This window comes from Oryzias melastigma, linkage group LG14 (genome assembly GCF_002922805.2).
Source record: "Oryzias melastigma strain HK-1 linkage group LG14, ASM292280v2, whole genome shotgun sequence".
In the NCBI taxonomy this organism is placed as follows: domain Eukaryota; kingdom Metazoa; phylum Chordata; class Actinopteri; order Beloniformes; family Adrianichthyidae; genus Oryzias; species Oryzias melastigma.
In genome coordinates this window covers 8,528,493-8,548,408 of record NC_050525.1, presented here as the reverse complement: position 1 = coordinate 8,548,408, position 19,916 = coordinate 8,528,493, and the positions used below count along the sequence as shown (strand labels likewise).

Sequence of the window (19,916 nt, the reverse complement as noted above, 5' to 3'; positions counted from 1 at the left end):
TGAACTGTGTTGGACACCAAAGTAGGTCTGTTTGTTGGAGTCCATAAGAGCGAGCTTTAAACAGTTTGGAAAATTCATGCCTGTGAGTATATAAAGATATTCATTCAGTCACCAATGTATGCTTAGGTCGACCGAGTGTTAGCATTAGCCGCTCTATGGAAAATCCCATTATACGTTAGCATCGAGCCAGTGGACTTTAGCCTTATGTGTTAAATCTATCTCTACTTTATGGATCAATTATTGATCTATAAAGCTTAGATTGATTCAGATTGATTAACCAATTTATCAACCCAGCCCTAGCTACACCCGCTCACCTCTGGTGTGTTTGTTGATGAGGAAGAAAGTGACCATTAAACTCAATTAAAATTTAGTCCTTTTAATAAAAGTTGGATCAGAGTTGCAGAGAGTACTCTTGATCATCGCCATTACAGGCAAATCCTTGTAAAATGAACTCCATAAATATAGTCCTCAAGGACAGAAGAAACCTAGCGTTGAGTGGTCCTGCTTCTCCAGATTTTACTTGACGAACTTAGGAGTTGGGTTGGCCTCTCAGGAACTGTTCTTAACTGGTTCCACTCATATCTCACAGATCGACATTTTTATGTAAGTTTGGATACATTCTCCTCAAGAATCTACAAAATAAGTTGTGGGGTTCCCCAAGGGTCAATTCTAGGTCCCATACTTTTGATACATGTTGCCTCTTGAGGATATCATCAGGAGACACAGTATTTGCTTTCACAGCTACGCTGATCATACCCAGCTTTACATCGCTGTGTCTCCTGATGACCTTGAACCTCTAAACACTCTTTTAAATTGTATTTTAGACATTAAGTCATGGATGGCAGAGAACTTACAGCTCAACCAGGACAAAACAGAAGTTTTAATCATCTGTCCTGAAGACAAGAGAGAAAAGAATTTACCGAAGCTCAATAATTTTAAAGCTTCTCGTTCTCACTGTGTGAGAAATTTGGGCGTACTTTTTGACTCAGAGCTGAATTTTAATCCACACATTAAAAATGTTGTTAAGACAGGGTTTTAATCATCTTAAAAACATCCTCTCTCCTGCCAGCACAGAGGTGCTGATGCATGCTTTTATTTTTAGTCGTTTAGATCACTGTAATGCCCTGCTCTCTGGTTTACCTCAAAAATCTCTTTCAAACTTACAATTATTACAGAACTCGGCGGCACGAGTTCTGACGAGGACCAGGGGCCGGGAGCACATTACACCAGTTTTAAAATCACTGATTTGGCTCCCTGTGCGTTTAAGGATTAATTCTTAGATTCTTTTAATGGTTTATAAATGTTTTTTATGGTCTTGGGCCTTCTTATCTCAACGATCTGCTCATGGACCCTGAGGTCCTCCAGCATTGGCCTCTTAGTTGTCCCCAAAGTTAGGACCAAAACACATGGTGAGGCCTCGTTCCACCATTACGGTCAAATGGGATTAATGGATCCCTGCAATATCGCTTCTCCAAAGCATTACTTTGCCAGACTATTTCCTTAAATCAGCAGATCTTAAGTCTTAATTCGGTTATGTTTTCAAGTATCATGTTTGGGGGAACTGGATGGGTTTTGGGAGGAACTGGGGAGGGAGGGGTACCTTATTTTATTTTATCTTTTAAATGTCTTGTTTTCTTTGTGTGCTTTTGTTTGTTTTTTGTTTTTTTAATTCTCTGCGTGTTTAATGTGTATTTGGTTTGCTTCTATGTTAAATGCTTCGAGTTTTGTTTTGTATGAATGAAAGGTGCTATACAAATAAATAAAGTTTGAAGTTCTGGTAGCAAGGAAATTTATGACTTTGTTTTTCAGTGGAAAAGTAATGATTAGGTCCTTGAAGCTCCACTAACTGGTTTCAACTGGTCTGGAGCTCCATGTGGGTTAAAATAGAAATACATTTATCAATTGTATTGCTATTTAAGTATAACATATTCAAAAACTTTCATGTAATATAGATTCTTCTAGTATAAATACCCACATGTAATAGAGAAGAAAACAGGAGGTCAAAGATGCAACTCTCAACAGAAGAAGAAATTAGGGCATTGCCAAACAAACTGAGTGCTGTGTTTAGGAACTTTTTACCAACACAAATCAAACCTTGTTTGTTATCAGTCGCCTCTCATCTTAACTTTCATGGAGCAGTGGCTGAATGTCAGCTGCAGTCTTCATCCTTTGAGCTAGTATGCAGTTTTTAGGCAAAATCGAAAAACCTGTCATATTTCTAGGGCATCGTTTCTACAGAGCGGCAGGAGTTCATTAGCAATTTACCTCTACGTTGTGGCGATGGCGTGGAGGAAGCCTTCCCCTCACTTCCCGTCATCCATCCATTTACACTCTGGTGATGTGAGGTGATGGTTCATCTCCAAGTTCTTCTCTAGTGTTTAGGCTTAATGTCACACACTTTCCCTTTCTATTTGTTTATTTTCTTGATTTACCAATAAAAATATCACCGATGTTGGTCAGGTCAAATGATTACCATACATGTGTAAAACTAAGGGAATTCAAACTATTTTGAGGGCTGAGTTTTGTGAATTGATCCTACTCAATGAACCACAGGATTAAACAGTATCCTCAAAAATGACCTTTGGAACCAAAGAATACCTGTATAAAGCCCTTTTACACAGCACAACGGCGCCCTCAAATGGTTGTTTGACTACAAGCACTTCAAAAGTTATAAAACATTTATTAAACTAAAAACAAAGAAAGTGGAGACACAAAATGTTGTAATAAATGTACTTTATGAATATTTACAGAATGAAGAGCACAGCATCCGGACAGATTTGGCTTTTGAGAAACTTTTATTGGGGAGGGTGCATAGACTGTATATAGAATAATTTTGACAGTCTATGGTTTTTTCATAGATCTGTTTCACAAATGTTATTGATGCTTGGCTCATAACTTGTTAGATGTCTGTACACAGTTGCTTAGAAATCTTTCAGATTTTACATGACTTAGTTACAAATAACCACATTTCTAATGTTTCAATTTCTACAGTTTAAATGTAAAGCATTAATATTAAGTTTCTGGCACTGGCTCTAGAAGTTATATATCTATAGTTGTATTTTTTTTTGCAATATATTATATATATATATATATGTTGCAAAAATTGCAATATATTTTTTTGAAGAGATATAGACAGTATCAATCATGATATATTAAGTGATTTGCAAGCTTTTTTGACATGAATAATGTAAGGTTGCTTGCTAACCTCTGCATATTTATTGATAAGGAACAAAGTAAAAAACAAATTGGAATTCTGTCCTTTAAAAAAAAAGTTGTACAGGGCACTCTGGGTTGTCACCAAGATGAACGACGCCCAGTTAGATGTACACAATACATATATATCCCCAAGGATGTTCCCAGTGTGGGTTTCAGGCCAATCTTTTGGGAGAAAAAGAGCACCTCTTCATAATCATAACACTTGATGGTCATCTTTACAATAAAGCTATATACATTTTAAGGGGCTAACACTACTCCCCTGTTACTGCCAGAAAAACAATTTATATATTTTTTATTCAGTAGAAAATTACTCAATTGGAATATCTGAAGCGCCCCCTAACTGGTTTCATCAGGTTTGAAGCTCCATGCACTCCTTATGATCCAAACAGTTGGGTTAAAATAAGCAAAATGTGCAAATAATTTTGTTAATAGAAGTAAAAAGTATAAAAAACAATAAAATAAAGAAAAAAACTTAATTTAGTATACGAACCCTTCGATAGTCAGGAAAGAAAAGGCACCGTATTCACTCACTATCTCAAAAATATGCAGACTTTTAACATATGGTGTAACTGTATTATAAAGATTTTTTTATCACTACATTTTGTATTATTTTAATACAGCAAGTAGTCTTTAAAAACAGAATAATAATAGATGAGTTATTCTCTTCATAAAGTTTAGAAGATTAGCCAAATTTTTCCTGGCTAAAATTTCTAGGGGGCAGCCATTTTGAAATGAACAAAAACAGCCTTTCTACTGCCCCTAGTGGAAGGATGATGAACTAAAGGACAGAAAACATGGACCAAGTCATATTCAATGAGTTCATGAGGAAAGTTATGATTATGCTATGAGACAGGTGTGTATCAAATATGACAAGAATGGGTAAATAAGCTAAACCCTTGTGCTATCTTATGGGGTCCAGATGACCTAAGCCTTACATTGATGTGTTATTCATCCCATGACAAATGTGGATGAATGGTGGACAGGATTTCATGTCTGCCACGGACACAAGTGATAATCAAAAATCGTTGGAAAAAAAAAGTTCAGTGTGCTGTAAACAGACCTAAGATAGCACAAGAGGAAGCTTACTTTAAGGGTTTATTCAGTTGCCCACAAACATCAGAACAGAAGACAAGAAAATAAAGCCAATGAACATCTAAAGTTGTCCTCGCCACTGTGACTGGGTCTTAAATTGTTCACTAATTGGCAGATTCACGCCAAATACATCTCTAATTTTTTTGCAATAATGTTAGTGAAATTTACTACCAAAATGGGGACTTGCGTGATATCCTAAATATCAGTGCAATCAAATAATGTGGAACAAAGGCAATAGGTTTGTGACAAAATTATAGTAGCATTCTGTAATTTTGATAACTACCATTTCAGTTTTGTATGGTGCTTTATTGAGTTTATTATGCATAAAGTACTACCCAATCCCTGTTGTTTAGATCTGACATGAAAAATAACTGATCAATTCACACCTTCTAAAATAAAGTATTTTTAGAGGTTCTGTTATTAGAGGCCAGTCTCCTCATAGTGGTCTTTAAGTAGGCAAGTGACGATATTTGATCGCTACCCCACACTTTCTAAATGACTAAAACTATGCGATCTTTGCTTAGCCACTAAGAAAAGATTATGCTTTAACACAGATCTCATGTGGCTGTAGCATTCGGCCAATGAGAAGAGACCTGGAGTTATTTGAACTTTATTCTTTCATCCATAGGGTCAAGCTCACTGTACATTTCTTCTAAGCTAATCATGGTAAGTTGGTTTAACCCAAACAGTTTATAGATGAATAGTTGTGTTTATTGATGACATATTTGTTTATTGTGGATGACCTGTTGAAATTATTGGTACCAGCAATAAAAAAGTATTTTTGATCAGCTCACCTAATATTGAGACTTCATAAGAAGTGATTATTTATAGACACAATGTGCACCTAACAGTACACGCTTATGATATTCTTGACAAAAAAGGAAATACAACGAAGGAAATTTAGTTCTAATGCTGCCAAAGGTTTTTTTTATTACTATAAAGGGATTTGTGGATAGTTTTAACCAATTTTAAGAAATATATTTAAAAATTGCGATTATTACCAGTTTGTGAGCCTTTTTTTACTGTTTCACACTGTAATTTTTAGACAACCCCCACCACAGATACCACACCACATGAGGCTGTGCGCTTTGACCAGTATCCTCTTTAAAGCCCCTGCATATGCTAACTGCCAAACCTGCAAATCTTTGCAGTAGAAAGGGAAACATCAGGATGTCAAACGAGGTCTGCAGGGTCTTCAGAGTCCACCTTCATAGTGAGCTTAACTGCTTCATTTGTTTCCATGAGTGACTAGTCCTATCCTTGATAATTGTTCTGTATTTTAAGGAGTGTATAAAGTTGTAGTTCCATTACATTACATTTCAAAGTTGTACTATACACACTTAATAAAGTCATGTTACTTATGTTACACCCCTTTGTCATGTACTTATTGTTGTTCAATTCATTTAGAAAAAGTCTATGTCAACACATGTTCTAAAAGTGACGTTTTAATTTGAAAAGGACATGTTCCTTTCACTTTGTAGGTGATTTTGTTGTGTACTTTAAATATACCGGTACACTTAATGTATTTAAAAAGAAGGAACCAAATATAGTCACTTTGTTAACTTTGATTTTCTGCAAAACAATACATTTTGTTATATAAATCTTAGCATGGGTTTTGTGAGGGGCTGTAACCTAGTGGTAAGAGTCTAAATGAAGGGATGATGGGATTTCAGCAGAAGTGTACTTCCACAATAACAATCCCACCCACAACTTATTGGAAAATATTTATGAACCATAGCTGCTTTGCAAAAAACAACAAAAAAAAAAAAAGTCTAAAAAAAAGACAAACGTTTTGAGTTTATCTAGAAATAACAATCATCTTAAAAGAAAACTGAGAATGCTTTTACAATAAATACGAGTTTGAGTGGGACTTTGAAATTCAGATTTTACATTTATTTTAAGCATTTAGATAACATTTTGATAAAAAAAAAAGTTATTTACATTTACCTTGAATATTTAGATATTACCTTTTGATTTACATTCATATTTGGCATTTATTTTTAACGTTCATATTTTTTAAACAGTCAGAAATGCTTTTAAATCCCACAAGGTACATTGTATAGTAAAATCTGACATTTAGGTAATTAAAATCTATTAACTATTAGAAAAGTTGGCTAAATCGAAAAAAAAACTCTAGTGTATAAGGTCGTCATAGCTGTATCCTTTGTGAGGAAGGTGAAGGTCAGACTAATTTCTGAGCAACCACCTCCTAATTTTAAAATTAAACGGTGCTGGATGCCTTGCTCCAAATAAATTAAACAAATGCTCTTTAAGACGATTCCTAAAGTGCTGGCTTTTGGGAAATGACCTGCATCATTTCCTTCCTTTGCGTACAAATAATGTTGAACTTCCACGCCCTCTTTATGTTTTTCATCAGAAGCGGATAGAAGTCAGGGACCGGGAAGGGTTGAGCAGAGGAGTGGTCTTTAAGGAAGTCAAGGCGCGGTAAACCACTAGAGGAAGCAATTGTTTTAACTTTTCAAAATAAAACACAAGTATGGCTAATTTCATGACAGCACATTCAGATGACTGGTTTTAATTTGAAAAATCAAAACGGAAGTAGTGTCTCCTGACTACGATACTCTTTTTTTCAATCGTCACCACTCTCCATTTTGGAAAAAAAGGAAAGGAAAGAATCTGTCGATGAGAGGGGCGTGAGGAGGGAAACCATTACTTAAAAGGGAGAAAGAAAAGTCTGTGAAAGAAAGCAGTTTTGTATGTTTTGAACACACTCTTCGTTTGATAGAATGGGAAACTGCCATACCGTGGGACCGAACGAGGCCCTTGTAGTTTCAGGTAAGCTTAGGGTTTGTTTGGACGTTGTGTTCTTCTTTTCTCGGCGCTCTACCCTCATAGGAGTGTAAACATGGGACCATCTACGACAAGCGGATAAAACATCATTTACTCAATTAAATCCTTTTCATCTTCTAGAAATATAACTATTTATGCAGTTTTGACCAGACATGTGCCAGGAATATGTGTATTTTTGCCGCATAAATAATATAAATTATCATTTGCATTACGCCGTCAGGGAACAGGCGATCTAATTATCAACTGAAGGGGCCAACATCTCGGTAAAACCTACATTTACTACTACTATTATTATTTTTTATTATTATATCGCATTTGTTTCTGTGCTGATTTTACGGTTCAATTAAACAGTTTTAAGTTTGTTGAGATCTGACATTTTGATATAGATGCTACATTTAATTTGTCCGGTTTGGAATATACCATTCGGGTTAGTAAAATGAAATGGCAAAAATGTATTTGCTTTAGTATTAAGCGTATTTTTCTGTTTCATGTTGGTTCTGTTGAGCATCAATATGGTGGTGCTTTGCAACAGGAGTAAATTGAATTAACAGGGGAGTGTCCGTGTCCTGGGCTGAGTCGTGGAAGGACTGCACAGTTTGCAGCCGTCACTTCAGGTTTCTTTTGACGTTGAAATGTTATAACAAATTCAAGTGTCTTGAATTCATTGCAACGGGTCACTGATTATGTCACTGCATTTACCCAAATATATAATATTTATCGTACAAATTTTCACGTGTTTTGAAAATCAGCTGTTCAAATTGCACTTTAACATTGTAGTGAAAGTTAATTCAGGTATACTTCTGTAAATATGCTTTTTAGAAGGCCTAAAGTCTACAAATGATGGGTGTTAAAGTTTGACTCGTATCATAATTTGTGGTGACCGATCTGATTCATAGTTGATATTGGTTTATTTTGAACGATTCGATGTGATATGATTCACTGAAATATATTGAATCGAGGACATCTTTGTCCAAAACTTCCACCAGTGGGACTCAGAGATAAGACGGTGCAGGAGAAGTTTTCAAGATTTCTGTAATTCTTCGAGATAAACAAGTGTAAATGAAATATGTGTACAAGCAAACAAGTAATTAAGAATTAATGTCAAATCCATTCACATTTTAGTTTGATAAATTTCAGCCCAATGTCGTTTTTCCACATCAAAATAATACATTATTAGAACATTCTACCATACAGTGACATGTCTTTGCTAAATTCAAAGTGTTTCCACACATTGGACTGGAATGATGGTTGATCAGTTTTTGTTGTCATCACATGTGTGTCGTCTGCTGTGGTAGACCGTGGTTGTTTTTACGTTATAGTAAAATACATTTACCATGTCTCAATCTAAATTATGTTTTCGAAGACCAAATATGAATCGGTTTATTTAATTTAGAAAAAATGTTATAATGGTATATAGGCCAATTTCATTGAATAACAACTCGCCTCAGACAGATCAATCTGGTTCAGGGGTAGGGAACCCTGGTCCTCGAGATCTGCCTTCCTGCATGTTTTCCAGTATACCAGGTAATCAGTTATGAGTAGGGACTGGTTCAAGTGTGTCCAGCCAATAAGAACATGCCAGAGCAGAGTATATTGGAAAACACGCAGGAAGGCGGCTCTCCAGGACCAGGGTTCCCTACCCCTGATCTGGTTGGATGAATTGAGTCATCAATTAATCGATTAATTGTTGCACTTCGACAACAAGGTTTCTATCTACATATTCCCTGTCCTTAAGACATTTTTTCACTGGTGGTAGTGGTGCATCTAAATCTCGGTCCTCAGTTGGCATTTGACCAGCATTATTTTCCTTGAATTCCACTAACATTCTTTTATTAAAATCCATATCAGTACATAAGCCTATGGTTTATATGGTGAACTAGGCCAAGACTAAATTTGCAAGTGTCACTCAGTTTTTCTGGATGTAATGGCTTTTTTTTTGGCAGTTTTACATAACTTTTAGACAAAGTTTCCATCCGTAAATCTGAGTATTTTGCTTTAAAACAAACAAAAGTGAAATTTTATATTCTTAATTTGGCATAAAGTAAGTGCTTGTGTTGTAGAGTGACTTGTGTTTCGTAAAGATAGTCTGAATGCCCCCCCCCACCTCCATGTCACTTAACATGTGACAGCTGAGAATGTGACATAAAAGCCTCTGGAGTACACGAGTCAAACTGAGACTAAGAAAAGGATGAGGCATGTTTCGGCACAAGGGGTAAGGCCAATTATCAGTCTATCTGTAGTCTCCAAAATCTCACATTTCAACATAGCTCCAGCTTTCTTCCTCAAAAACGTGGCTTTCAAAAGAAATGGTAAAAAAAATGTATGTGTCAAACTGTCGAATCCAATCACATTGCTATGTAAACCACATAGAGCAGCAAGTTTGCATAGAAACTCAGAAGTGCAGCTTCAATGTGTTGAAGGTTCAAAGGCAGCAGAGGAAAACCAATCACTGTGAGTGCAAAACGAAAGTGCTGTGGGATTTTTTTTTTTATGACTAAACAGCACATGATCATCATTAAAAAAGTGTTTAAAGAATGTACAAAGGAATGAGTGATGAATCCTTTTTAAAAGACATATTTCAACTTTTGCCGCTGGAGTAGATCTGTTTTACTTTAAGATTCTGAAGTTCTAACTAGTCTGTAGTAATAGATTTGGCCTGGTGTTGCATGGATTGTCTGACGTGAACTCTGTGCGTAGGTGGCTGCTGTGGTTCAGATCAAAAAACGTATGTCGTGGGAGGCTGGGCTTGGGCATGGTGGCTCATCTCTGACATCCAAAGGTAAGACCTGTTTGGCTTCAAGCCACTTGTTTAAGTGTGTTCTTACTCTCAGGCAGATCATTTTCAAGAATGCTCCAGATTTTACTATATATTAAAAGCAAAATTTTTATTGCAACTTAACCTGAAAATCCTTAAACTCTCAGGACTTACTTACAACTTTGTAGCTCCAGAAACATTCTACTTAAGACCTGAAAATGAGACAAACAAAACTCTGGTACAACCAAGGTATTATTGCAGTTGTTGGGACCCTGAGCTAACCACCAATAGTTATACTTTTTTTTTCATTTTTGCTGAAATATTTAAAAATATTTAGTGTGAGGCGCCTGTTATATTTGGCATGTTTTCAGCTTAACCCTTATAAGTTGTTTTCCATGTTGTTTGTTATGATCTTGTAAAACTTGATAGGCTTGTTGATTTCTTAATCCAGCTTTAAAAAAATACATTATTTTCAGCAGAAGGTATAAACCTTTATGTTCTATTTAAAAATGAATGAACTTATTATATACTAAAATGTTCACTAGTTCTCAGAAACAAAGTTATTTATTGGATAAAAAGCATTATGGCAAAAAGCAGCACGTCAAACCACTGTATGTCATCAGAAAATTCTGTACTCTTTAATTTTAAGAAAGAAAAAAAATATCTGTAAACAAAATTACAGCATTTTGCTGTTGCTTCCATGACGAAGCTTTCCCAAAAGTAGATGTTTGGTTTTTGTGGGTTTTCAAAATTAAAGAAGTAACCAGTCTGCAGCAGTCAAAACGCCTTTGTAACAGGACTGGATGTCATTGCTTAAATACAAAATCAGCTCAATTTATTTTCTCTAATTTATGACTTTATTTATTATTTAACACAATTTGATTAGGTAATGATTCACGGTTCATATTTTTCAATCAAAACTAATTTGGTTTGAACATTTTTCAGATAATAAAATAAACAGAGATGGATTTGTTTTTGTAACATCAGAAATATTTACACTAAAACTAACAGAACAATTGTTTTTCCTTTTTAAAAGTCCAAGGAATCACTATAAAGAAAAGTTGATTACTTGTTTTGATTACTTGTTGTTAACCCCTTTATGTTGTGTATTCTTTTTTTAAGGCTGACTTGGACTAAGCAGTGTTTTTTATACATTATGGGACTGATAAATACACTAAATATGATGGAAAAAAGAGCCAAAATTGAATATTTTTCTATTTTTTTATCCAATGTGTAAACATAGCAGATGTGTTTACTTTAATGCTGCTCTAACGAGCAAGCGTCTAAGTAAACAAATGCTCCACTATGTGTATTAAAAAGTAAAGCTCCAGCCAACCTCTGTAACCAATAGATTCTCTTTGTTGTGAATGTCTGACTTTCAGTTCTAAAATGTTTTTTAAATCTATATTATTCTATGTATTTAATTCCATCTGGTACCATTTAGGAAACAGAACCTATGTAAATAAATCCCATGTAAGGCGAAATTCTGCTCAGGTTAATGTACCTCTATATATTCTCATAAGCCCTCCAAGTGGTACACAGTGTCCTGTCTACAATTGCATGCAGTGAAACAGACAGGCTTGTAATCGGCTTTTAGTTGCTCTTTTTCATGTCCGATTGAATATAAACCCCAATGAATTCAGCAAAAGTGTGAGGGAAGTTTTCACTCTGTGTTTTCTAGTCTAAGACATTTTTAAAGTTCTGGTAAATACTGCATGTGAATGTATTGTTTCTTTAAGTCCTGGTTTTAAATGCCTTATTTGTTTGCCTGGCTCTTTGTTGCTGGTTTTGTAATCTGTTTGTTCTTCACTGGTATTGATCTTAGCCTTTTGTTAGCTTTTAATTCCTCTTCTTTGTACTAACCTCATTAGTCATGAGTTTATTGGAGATTTGAAGCTGGATCAAAACAGCACATTTTATTTTGTTTTCACTTTGAGATAGACTTTTTCCTAGGTTCTGCCGTTTCTGCTTTAATTGTAAATAATCTTCATGCAGTTCCAACATCATCCTGTACTTCCTCTAGAGCAGTGGTTCCCAATCTTTAGTATGCCATGGACCTGTTTAATGTCAGACAATATTTTCATTGTGAGGCTGAAATTGGCATCTTATTTCTGTTAACCTCCGCTTTCCGGAAAATCTGTTCTTTATGGTGAAATTATCCAACCTCAAATCTTGTGCATTAAGAGTTTGAAACTGTAGATATTTTAAAGACAAAAAGTCATTCCTGATTTGTGAAAATTCATTTAAGGCATGTATTTATCTTAAACACAGAGGAATGTTTATATGTTAAATCTTCTTAAATCTTTTCAGCAGAAAAATTCCTAAATGTCTGGATTAAAAGGTTTTCACATATCGGAAACTTTTTCAAATTGAATCTTCATCCTATGTAAAACATCTACAGCCCTTTTAAAGTTTATTCTGTAACTAGATTTGTGTAGGACTCCTTAAAATGTGATGTACATTTTCATTTGACTTTAATTACTGTTAGCTCTCACAGTAGAGGCCAAAAACTCCCAACTTAAGCTTTGTCCAACTTTTGAAGTGTGGCAAATAAATGCAACAAAATGAAATAATAATGACATATTTTCTTAACATAATAATAATATTTAATTTGTAACTTTATTAACAGCATACTCATAACATTAGAGAGTCAGTTATTGCATGTTATGCAGAGTGGGTTTGGTTTGTTTGAACAACTGTTGAAATAAATCCATATTTCGCTTAAAGATTCCTGGTTTTGTTTGCTGAATTCAGATTTTTTTCACTTTGAAGTCAAAACCATAGTTTTCTGCACAAAGAAATGTATCAAAGACATTCGTTGTTTTTAGCTTTGCTATCTTGGGGAATTCCATTTAGTGCTAATGTTACAGACAATAGTTGTGAATCAGGAGCAGATGAAAAAAAATCTCTTTTAAAAAATCTTGTAGCAGCTCCCTGCTCTGCTCCATCCTGATGCATACACCTGTAAATGACTGGATCCATGCTCCAGATGGATGATGGGAAATGGAGGCAGGCTTGCCCCACCCATAACTCTGATGCAAACTCCTCATAAATTACTGTCACACTGCAGAAATTATGCCACAGAAAAGGACACAGTTTTTTTGATTTTGCTAAAAACAGCATACTTATAATTAAAAGCCCACTGGGAACGCTTTTACAATAAATCAAAAGATATTCGGAGTGGGACTTTAAGTCATGTGACCAAGACGGACATCTTGACATTCATTAGAGTGAGTCATAGACTGATGTAATCGAGAGAATCCAGTATATTCACAATTATACAGAATTAGATGATTGATAAAGCCAGAAAAAAAGTAAGTTATGGTTTTTTTTTCTGTGACTCATTACCAAGAGATCTTACAGACCGGCTCAGAGGTTGGGTACCACTGCTCTGGTGACTTCTCAGAATAAAGCCCATCTTTACTAAAAGCTCTGCATGCACAAGCGAGTGCTCTGTCCAGCTGCTGTGGGGAGGGAGTGTGGTTTCCTGTTTATGACGCAGTAATCATCTTAATGTGCAGGCCTGACCCACTGATTGAGCCCTCAAGGAAAGTGAGGAATGTGGAGCTCTTAAAGCAGAGTCACTCAAGCCGCTGCCCGTCTCCATCAAGCACCATAAGCCTCATTCGACTTTATGTCTACAAAGAAAGAGCAGTGGCGTCTCTGTCATCAGCTCTGAAATACAATCTCAGAAAAAAAAAGCAGTCAGTCTCTAGTACTTTTAACACACAAAGGTTGTTATTTGAATGGACATTCCTTTGTAATCTCTGTACAAATGTAGTTGTAGGAAAATCCATTTTCAATGAACGTGACCAACGTGTTGCTACAGGTCTTACTAGCAGCACATATAAAAACACACCAGTCTCTTGTGGTGAAACCGGTTAGGCAGAAGCTCGGGTGTCTTCTTTTGCCATCTCTCTCTTTCCTTTTCTTCTCGCTGTTGGTTGCTGACATTGCTAACAGCTGTTGTCCAACTTACTGTTTTGCCTTTGCTATTCCCGCTGCCTGCATAGAATGTCTCTGGAGGTTATGACCATCCTCTGTCGCTGTGAGAATATCGAAACCTCGGAGGGTGTTCCCCTGGCTGTGACAGGGGTGGCTCAGGTAATGCACATACAAGAAAGAAAAACCAAAAAAATCAGCAGTGGCTGGTGCTCAAAGCCAAGAAGACTAAAGAAAATGGTGCAACTAATAAACTAATAGTAACTGTGTGTGCTCCCGTCCTCTATGCTTTCTGATTCTTCCTTTTGCAGTCAAAGTCAGGCGTGTGTCACTCCGCTCTTCTCATTCAGCTCCGCTCTGAAGGTTTTTTAAGCTGGGACTTTGAGTAAATTTACACAAAAGATCAAAATATGGATCTGAAGGATCCTAAGACCAGTGAGTTGGGTTTTAAAGTCCCTTGGGTATCTGAAGACTTCTGAACATTGAGTAGGCTCTAACATTGCTCTGTTTCTAGTGATCTGGAGTCCTTGGGTGAATGGTTTCACTTTGTCTTGATTTATTTTTTCTCCCTTTTGTTTTACCTTGTGTTCTGTTCCTTTCCCTCATTTTCTCTCCCTGCAAACATGTCACTTTTTGTTTTATATTTTTCCACACTCTTCACAGGATAACGCTTGAGATTATGACCCTGCAGCCCAAGTGTGAGGATGTAGAGACAGCGGAGGGTGTAGCTATTACTGTCACAGGGGTGGCTCAGGTAAATCACCACACTTTCTTAGGAATGCCAGTTCAGACTCAACTAACCCCGACCCTTCCTCCATCTTCTGGCATCCGGTTTTGATCCCTCAGAGGCAACCTTTCTTGTACTACGTTTTGAAAAGACATTATTGTTTGCATGATATCTTCTTATATTGGGGCAGAATGCACCAGTCTGAACTCTTTTTTTTTAAAGTATGTCATTGTACATGCATACACTGGTTGTACAAAACAATGCAAGTTTTTGTGACGCTCCAATATTCTTTAACTCTGACATTGACACATCTCGGTTATGTTCAATGTTAAAATCCTTTTCAAAACACTGAGACTTGATAATCTACTGTAAAACCCATTGCCATGTTCTATTGGGACTTGACGTTGTGCTGCAGGCAGAGCCAAAAGGGTTTTGCATCACACACTGACTACACATGAAGCCCCACGAATCACGACAATATCCTGGAGTGCTGTAGAGATACTTGCAAGTCCTTTTTGCAAGTCAAGTCTGAAGCCTTTCAATTGAAGTTGAGGTGTAAAAACTTACATTGAACATAATTATGTTATTGTCCCAAATTATTATTAAACTACTTTTAAGGAATTTGTGGGGAAACAGTAACAGAAAGTCAGTTTCTGCACTGTGAGAATAATCAAATGAACACTGTTCTCAAGTTCCAAATCTCAAGTCTCTGCATGTAAAAGTTTGACATAAGTCTGAGTCTAAAGTCTTCATCTATGGAGGAGTAGAACAAGTTTTTTTGGGGGGGGGGTTTAAAAGCAATGACAAAGTCGTAAAAAGAAGAACAATGTTTTGACGCTTTGAAAAATGGCCTACTTGTAGCATAACTGTTTTATACCATCACTGCCAGTCACAGCTATCATATACGCTTATAGAATTGCTGGCTGTGGTTATGCTCTCTGTTGGCGAGATGTGTCATGATTTGCTCTCACAGCACCACTTTCCAGGTTCAACACAGCTATCAAAAAAGCTGTACTTAAAGGTCTGACAGACTGACACAGTCCAACTGGTGTGCTGTGAAGAGATCCTAAAACCTGATCAACACTGGTTCATCTGCGTTGCGTCTTGACAGAAAAAAATGTAACTTTCAGCAATTAATTGGAATGTTTACGTTGCCTCGGTTGTGTTTGCGTCAGACATCTGTCCCTTCACAACATAACCTTAATGCAGGAGTTCCATTTCCAGTGCGTCGATGGATCAATGTCACGGCAAAAAGTTGGAGAAACAGGAACCAGGTCCAAGTTTCAAAATGGAAACTTCCGTTGTACTTTAAAAATAAAAATGTCTTCTTATATTTAAGGTGATGTGCCAACACGATGACGCACGTTAACATCTAGGGCTGGGTTGATCAAATCGATTTATCGATTTGAACCAATCTAAGCTTAAAAGATCAATAATCTATCTGTAAAAGTAGAGATCAATTTAACGCATAATGCTAGAGTCGGCTAGCTTGATGCTAATGTATAATGGAATTTCCCATAGGACGGCAAATGCTAACGCTCAGTTGACCTAAACATATACTGCTGACTAAATGATATTTTTTATAAACACACAGGCATGAATTTTTCAACTCTTTTAAGGAAATATTTTTTTAAGTTACCATTTGTGGTCTAAAACACATTTCTTTTCCTCAGACTTTCTTCTTCTTTTGGTATAAGGTGAAAAGTTATAGTGCCATCGCCACCTAGTGGGCAAACTGAAACGCCCTCCAGGAGAAGCAGAACAATTGTCGAAGCTTCTCTGTTTCCATGTAAAACTATGGTATTAACAACCTCATTATAATTTCAATAATACATTTTACAGTATGTGAACTGTGTCAGATTAAAATGAAAATCTTCAAAACATATATTGATTATTAATGTATTTCGGAACAAAATGTGTCTAAATGTGTAAACTCAAAATAAAATTGAATTGAATGGATAAAAAAAAGTCGGAATCAAATTGATACCCAGCCCTGTTAACTCCATGGAAAACGTCATCGTCCATTTTTGCCGGGGACGACAAAAGTTTGATTTTGGAAGAGTAGACGGCCAAGAGAGTGAGACAAAATACTCAACAGGAGGGTGGGAGGGTAGCAGGTCAAAGGACTCCTCTGGAAGTCAGGGGGGATAGACCGGAGACGCAACGGAGATTTTGTAAATTATCTGACGGTCATGAGACGAACTCCCAATGCAGCGGAGACGCACCGCAGACAGACCAGTGTAAATCAGCCATTAAGCTGTTCTTTTGGAAGAGATAGAAAAGAGAGCAGGATCCTCAGGACAATGATTGACCATCTCGAACTTCTTACACAATCACTGTTCTACAGGATCTGGATTGACCCAGGCAATAAATAATGCCTAAGATGCCCTGCAAACTATAGTCTCTGTACCACCTGAGGAAAAAAAAGCCTAAGCTTAACACAAAAGTAATGAAAATTGTGTTTGGTAGACTGTTTTTGCCTGTTGACAGTATGTCTTGTAAAATTGAAAAGCATGTTATTTTTTGTCATCAATAGAGCTCTATTTGTCGGGAACATGCATGTACGGATGAGCAACAGAGCTGAGAATTTGGGCTGTGATCGGGGGCAGTAAAGTGCCCTCTTTATTGCCAACAAACAATGTTACAGCAAAAAACTGTAATCCACCAAACACAAGTTTCCTTTTCTTTTAGTAATTGTGGGTCTGACACAAACCAAACCCGTTTATTGTAACATCAAACAAAACTTGGGGAAAAACACGAGTCAATACTTGAAAGCAGAATATAATCTTTTATAGTACAGTTAATCCGACTGCTTACATGAATATAATGGTTAATGAAGCTTAAGGATAAACCAAGCAGATGTTTCCTTTAAAAGAAGCCTGCTTTGTACAAACACTTTCTTGTTGACAGAGACTGTAGTGGAAAAAAGGTTTTTTTCAAGAAGCTGGTGGCTTGTCTCTTTGTGGACTTTTTTTACTGTTTTTGCCCCACCCGTTTTTCTTTGCATGTCATTGTGCTTCATCATTTTGTCCACAACTTTGTTTTCCTGTGTGTTGACAATGAACCCAGTGTCTGAAGCTGAAGAACTCCTCTCGCTTTATCTTGGAAGGCCCATCATGCCCCCTCGCATGACCACTGCTACCAATGAAATAGGGGGCATGGAAACACAGGCTCCCCTCCAGTTCATGAGACAAATGTTAAGGCTTGAAAGAAGGCACCGATGCTCTGAAAGAAAACCAGAACATTTAAAGTCATTGACTGGATACAAGAACTAGACTGAGTGACTCCTCCCCCATTATGTTCCAAACAGGAAGTACAGACACGCTTAAGACACCTCACAGTGGTACTGAATAAATTAAATGTGTACTGTAAAAAGTGTCGTATTCAATTGTCGAACTCATATTGACCGGTTTGGTTTATATTGAATATTGTTGCATCCCTGCTGCTTACCGACAACTTTTGGTAACAACGTGATGACGACCATCTTGCAAAGAAATTGCAATTTTAATTTGACTAATTAACTTTATTTCATTGGAACTGGAAGCAAGTCATTGCTTCACGTCACTGTCACTCAGTCCAGTTCTTATATACAATCAATATATGTTTATGTTTATAGAAGCTGTGCTCCAAAAAGCCCAAAGGAACTTCACTCATTCTTCACCTCCGTTTTTCCGTGGAACTCGTTGAGTTTGTTTGTCGGCGGTTCAGCTGACAGCAGGCTGTTTAAACACCCAATTTGACAAACCTTCACTTTATTACTTTCTTGTCTATTTTTAGAGACATGAATTAGGGGGGGTTGCTAAAAAGAACTGCAGTTACCATGCTCGTTTCTCCCTGTTGTCTGTCTGAGCTGGCCTCCGTCCGTTGTTGTAGTGAATGGTTTGCAGCCTGCTCTGTTTTTCAGACAGTATTTGTGTGGAATGATAACAATTTTCCCTGACTTTGTGCCCCCCCTCCCTCTCATTTCTGGTTGGAGTGCATGTTGAAAACAAAACCATGTGTAGACCTCTCACCTAAGGACCCAGCTCACTGTCCCTTCTGATTTTTTTTTTTTTCCTTTTTTTGGTGAAACCTTACATGTGCCAGCTGAAACTATGCACCTGTGGTCCGAGATAGCTTTACTAAATGATTGTTTTTCTATGTAAATTACTTGATTGAGTTTTTCTTTTAAGCCTTTAAACAGAAACGAGGACTGAATGTAGTCGGCAACGTGTCTCTTAGCGCCACAGATCTTCATATTGTATCTGTAATACTTGATAAAGATCTATAAATTTGTTTGTGGTGAAGTACAACACTGGCCCTTCTTCTAATGATATCATTTGCACCAGAAATGGTTTTAGCCCTGCCAATCCAAAATGACACATACAAAAGAACATGAATTAGAGAAGCCCCCACAATTTGAGCACCTGCTAGTCTGTAGATTTATTGTGCTGAGAGCGAACGCAAAATAAACTGATGACATTTATGCATCCATGTTACAATAACACTGATTATAATGTCTGTGCAGTCAGCTGTTCAATAATGGAACAACTACAGTGAGCAGGGATGACTGATGTGCTTTTGTTGGGGGATGGCACCGGTGCTAGTGTGTGGTGTTTTCATGTGTGTCTCACCTGAACTGGTGAATGTGTGTTCAGCTGACGATGTGTGTCCATGCTGGTGCCAGGTGAAGGTGATGACAGAGCGTGAACTGCTGGGCTATGCCTGTGAACAGTTCCTGGGAAAGACAGTGGTGGAGATCAAGAGCGTCATCCTGCAGACGCTGGAGGGTCACCTGCGTGCCATCCTTGGTGGGTACCATCACACTGAATTGTCTTCGTTTGTCCTGCTGTTAGGAATTCAGTCAAGCCACGATTCGATTCACGTTTTTTTTTCTTCAACACAATGAATTAAAGGTATTTTAAGGCCAATTATTTTTTCTTTTTTCCCCTTACATCAACCTGTCTGTTTTCCTAGTAACAGAAAGGATTCAATACAAATAAACAATTACACATAATACTGAAATGATCACACATCCTTTCATACTCGGTTCATGTTGTGCTCCATGTGACAGAACACTCTGCACCTGCTCAGCGCAATCCTCCACTGAGCGTGCACTCGCCCGTGGATGCACTCAGTGCAAATGGCCGTTCATGTTTAGGGTTACGATCGCAACATCATGAAATCCTGGAGGGACTGTGAAACTTTAAATCCAACGTAGCAACGGGAATTTCCTGGGGGGGAAGCGTAGATGAAGAACACGCAGTCAGTCCAAGGCGCACACACAAGGTGTGGCGTGTTCCAGAATACACTCTATAGCTGCGTTTCCATTACACTTTTGCGCAAAACTTTATCGAAATTTCTAGAATTTCGATAAAACACTTTTTCGAAAAA

General features: G+C 37.1%; 1 protein-coding gene across 2 annotated transcripts in view; it reads left to right on the top strand.

Moving 5' to 3' along the window:
* The first annotated feature begins 6,869 nt into the window (after positions 1-6,869).
* Positions 6,870-19,916, top strand: part of LOC112138959 (flotillin-2a) — a 21,453-nt gene continuing 8,406 nt past the window's right edge. Inside the window, exons 1-4 of one of the 2 annotated variants that reach the window (XM_024261642.2) lie at positions 6,870-7,104; positions 9,817-9,898; positions 13,888-13,978; positions 19,210-19,333. In XM_024261642.2, coding sequence (XP_024117410.1) covers positions 7,056-7,104; positions 9,817-9,898; positions 13,888-13,978; positions 19,210-19,333 — 346 coding nt within the window. In that variant the 5' untranslated portion in view covers positions 6,870-7,055. Of the gene's footprint in view, positions 7,105-9,816; positions 9,899-13,887; positions 13,979-14,479; positions 14,571-19,209; positions 19,334-19,916 lie in introns of both variants that reach the window. The other variant, XM_024261632.2, reaches the window with a different exon arrangement.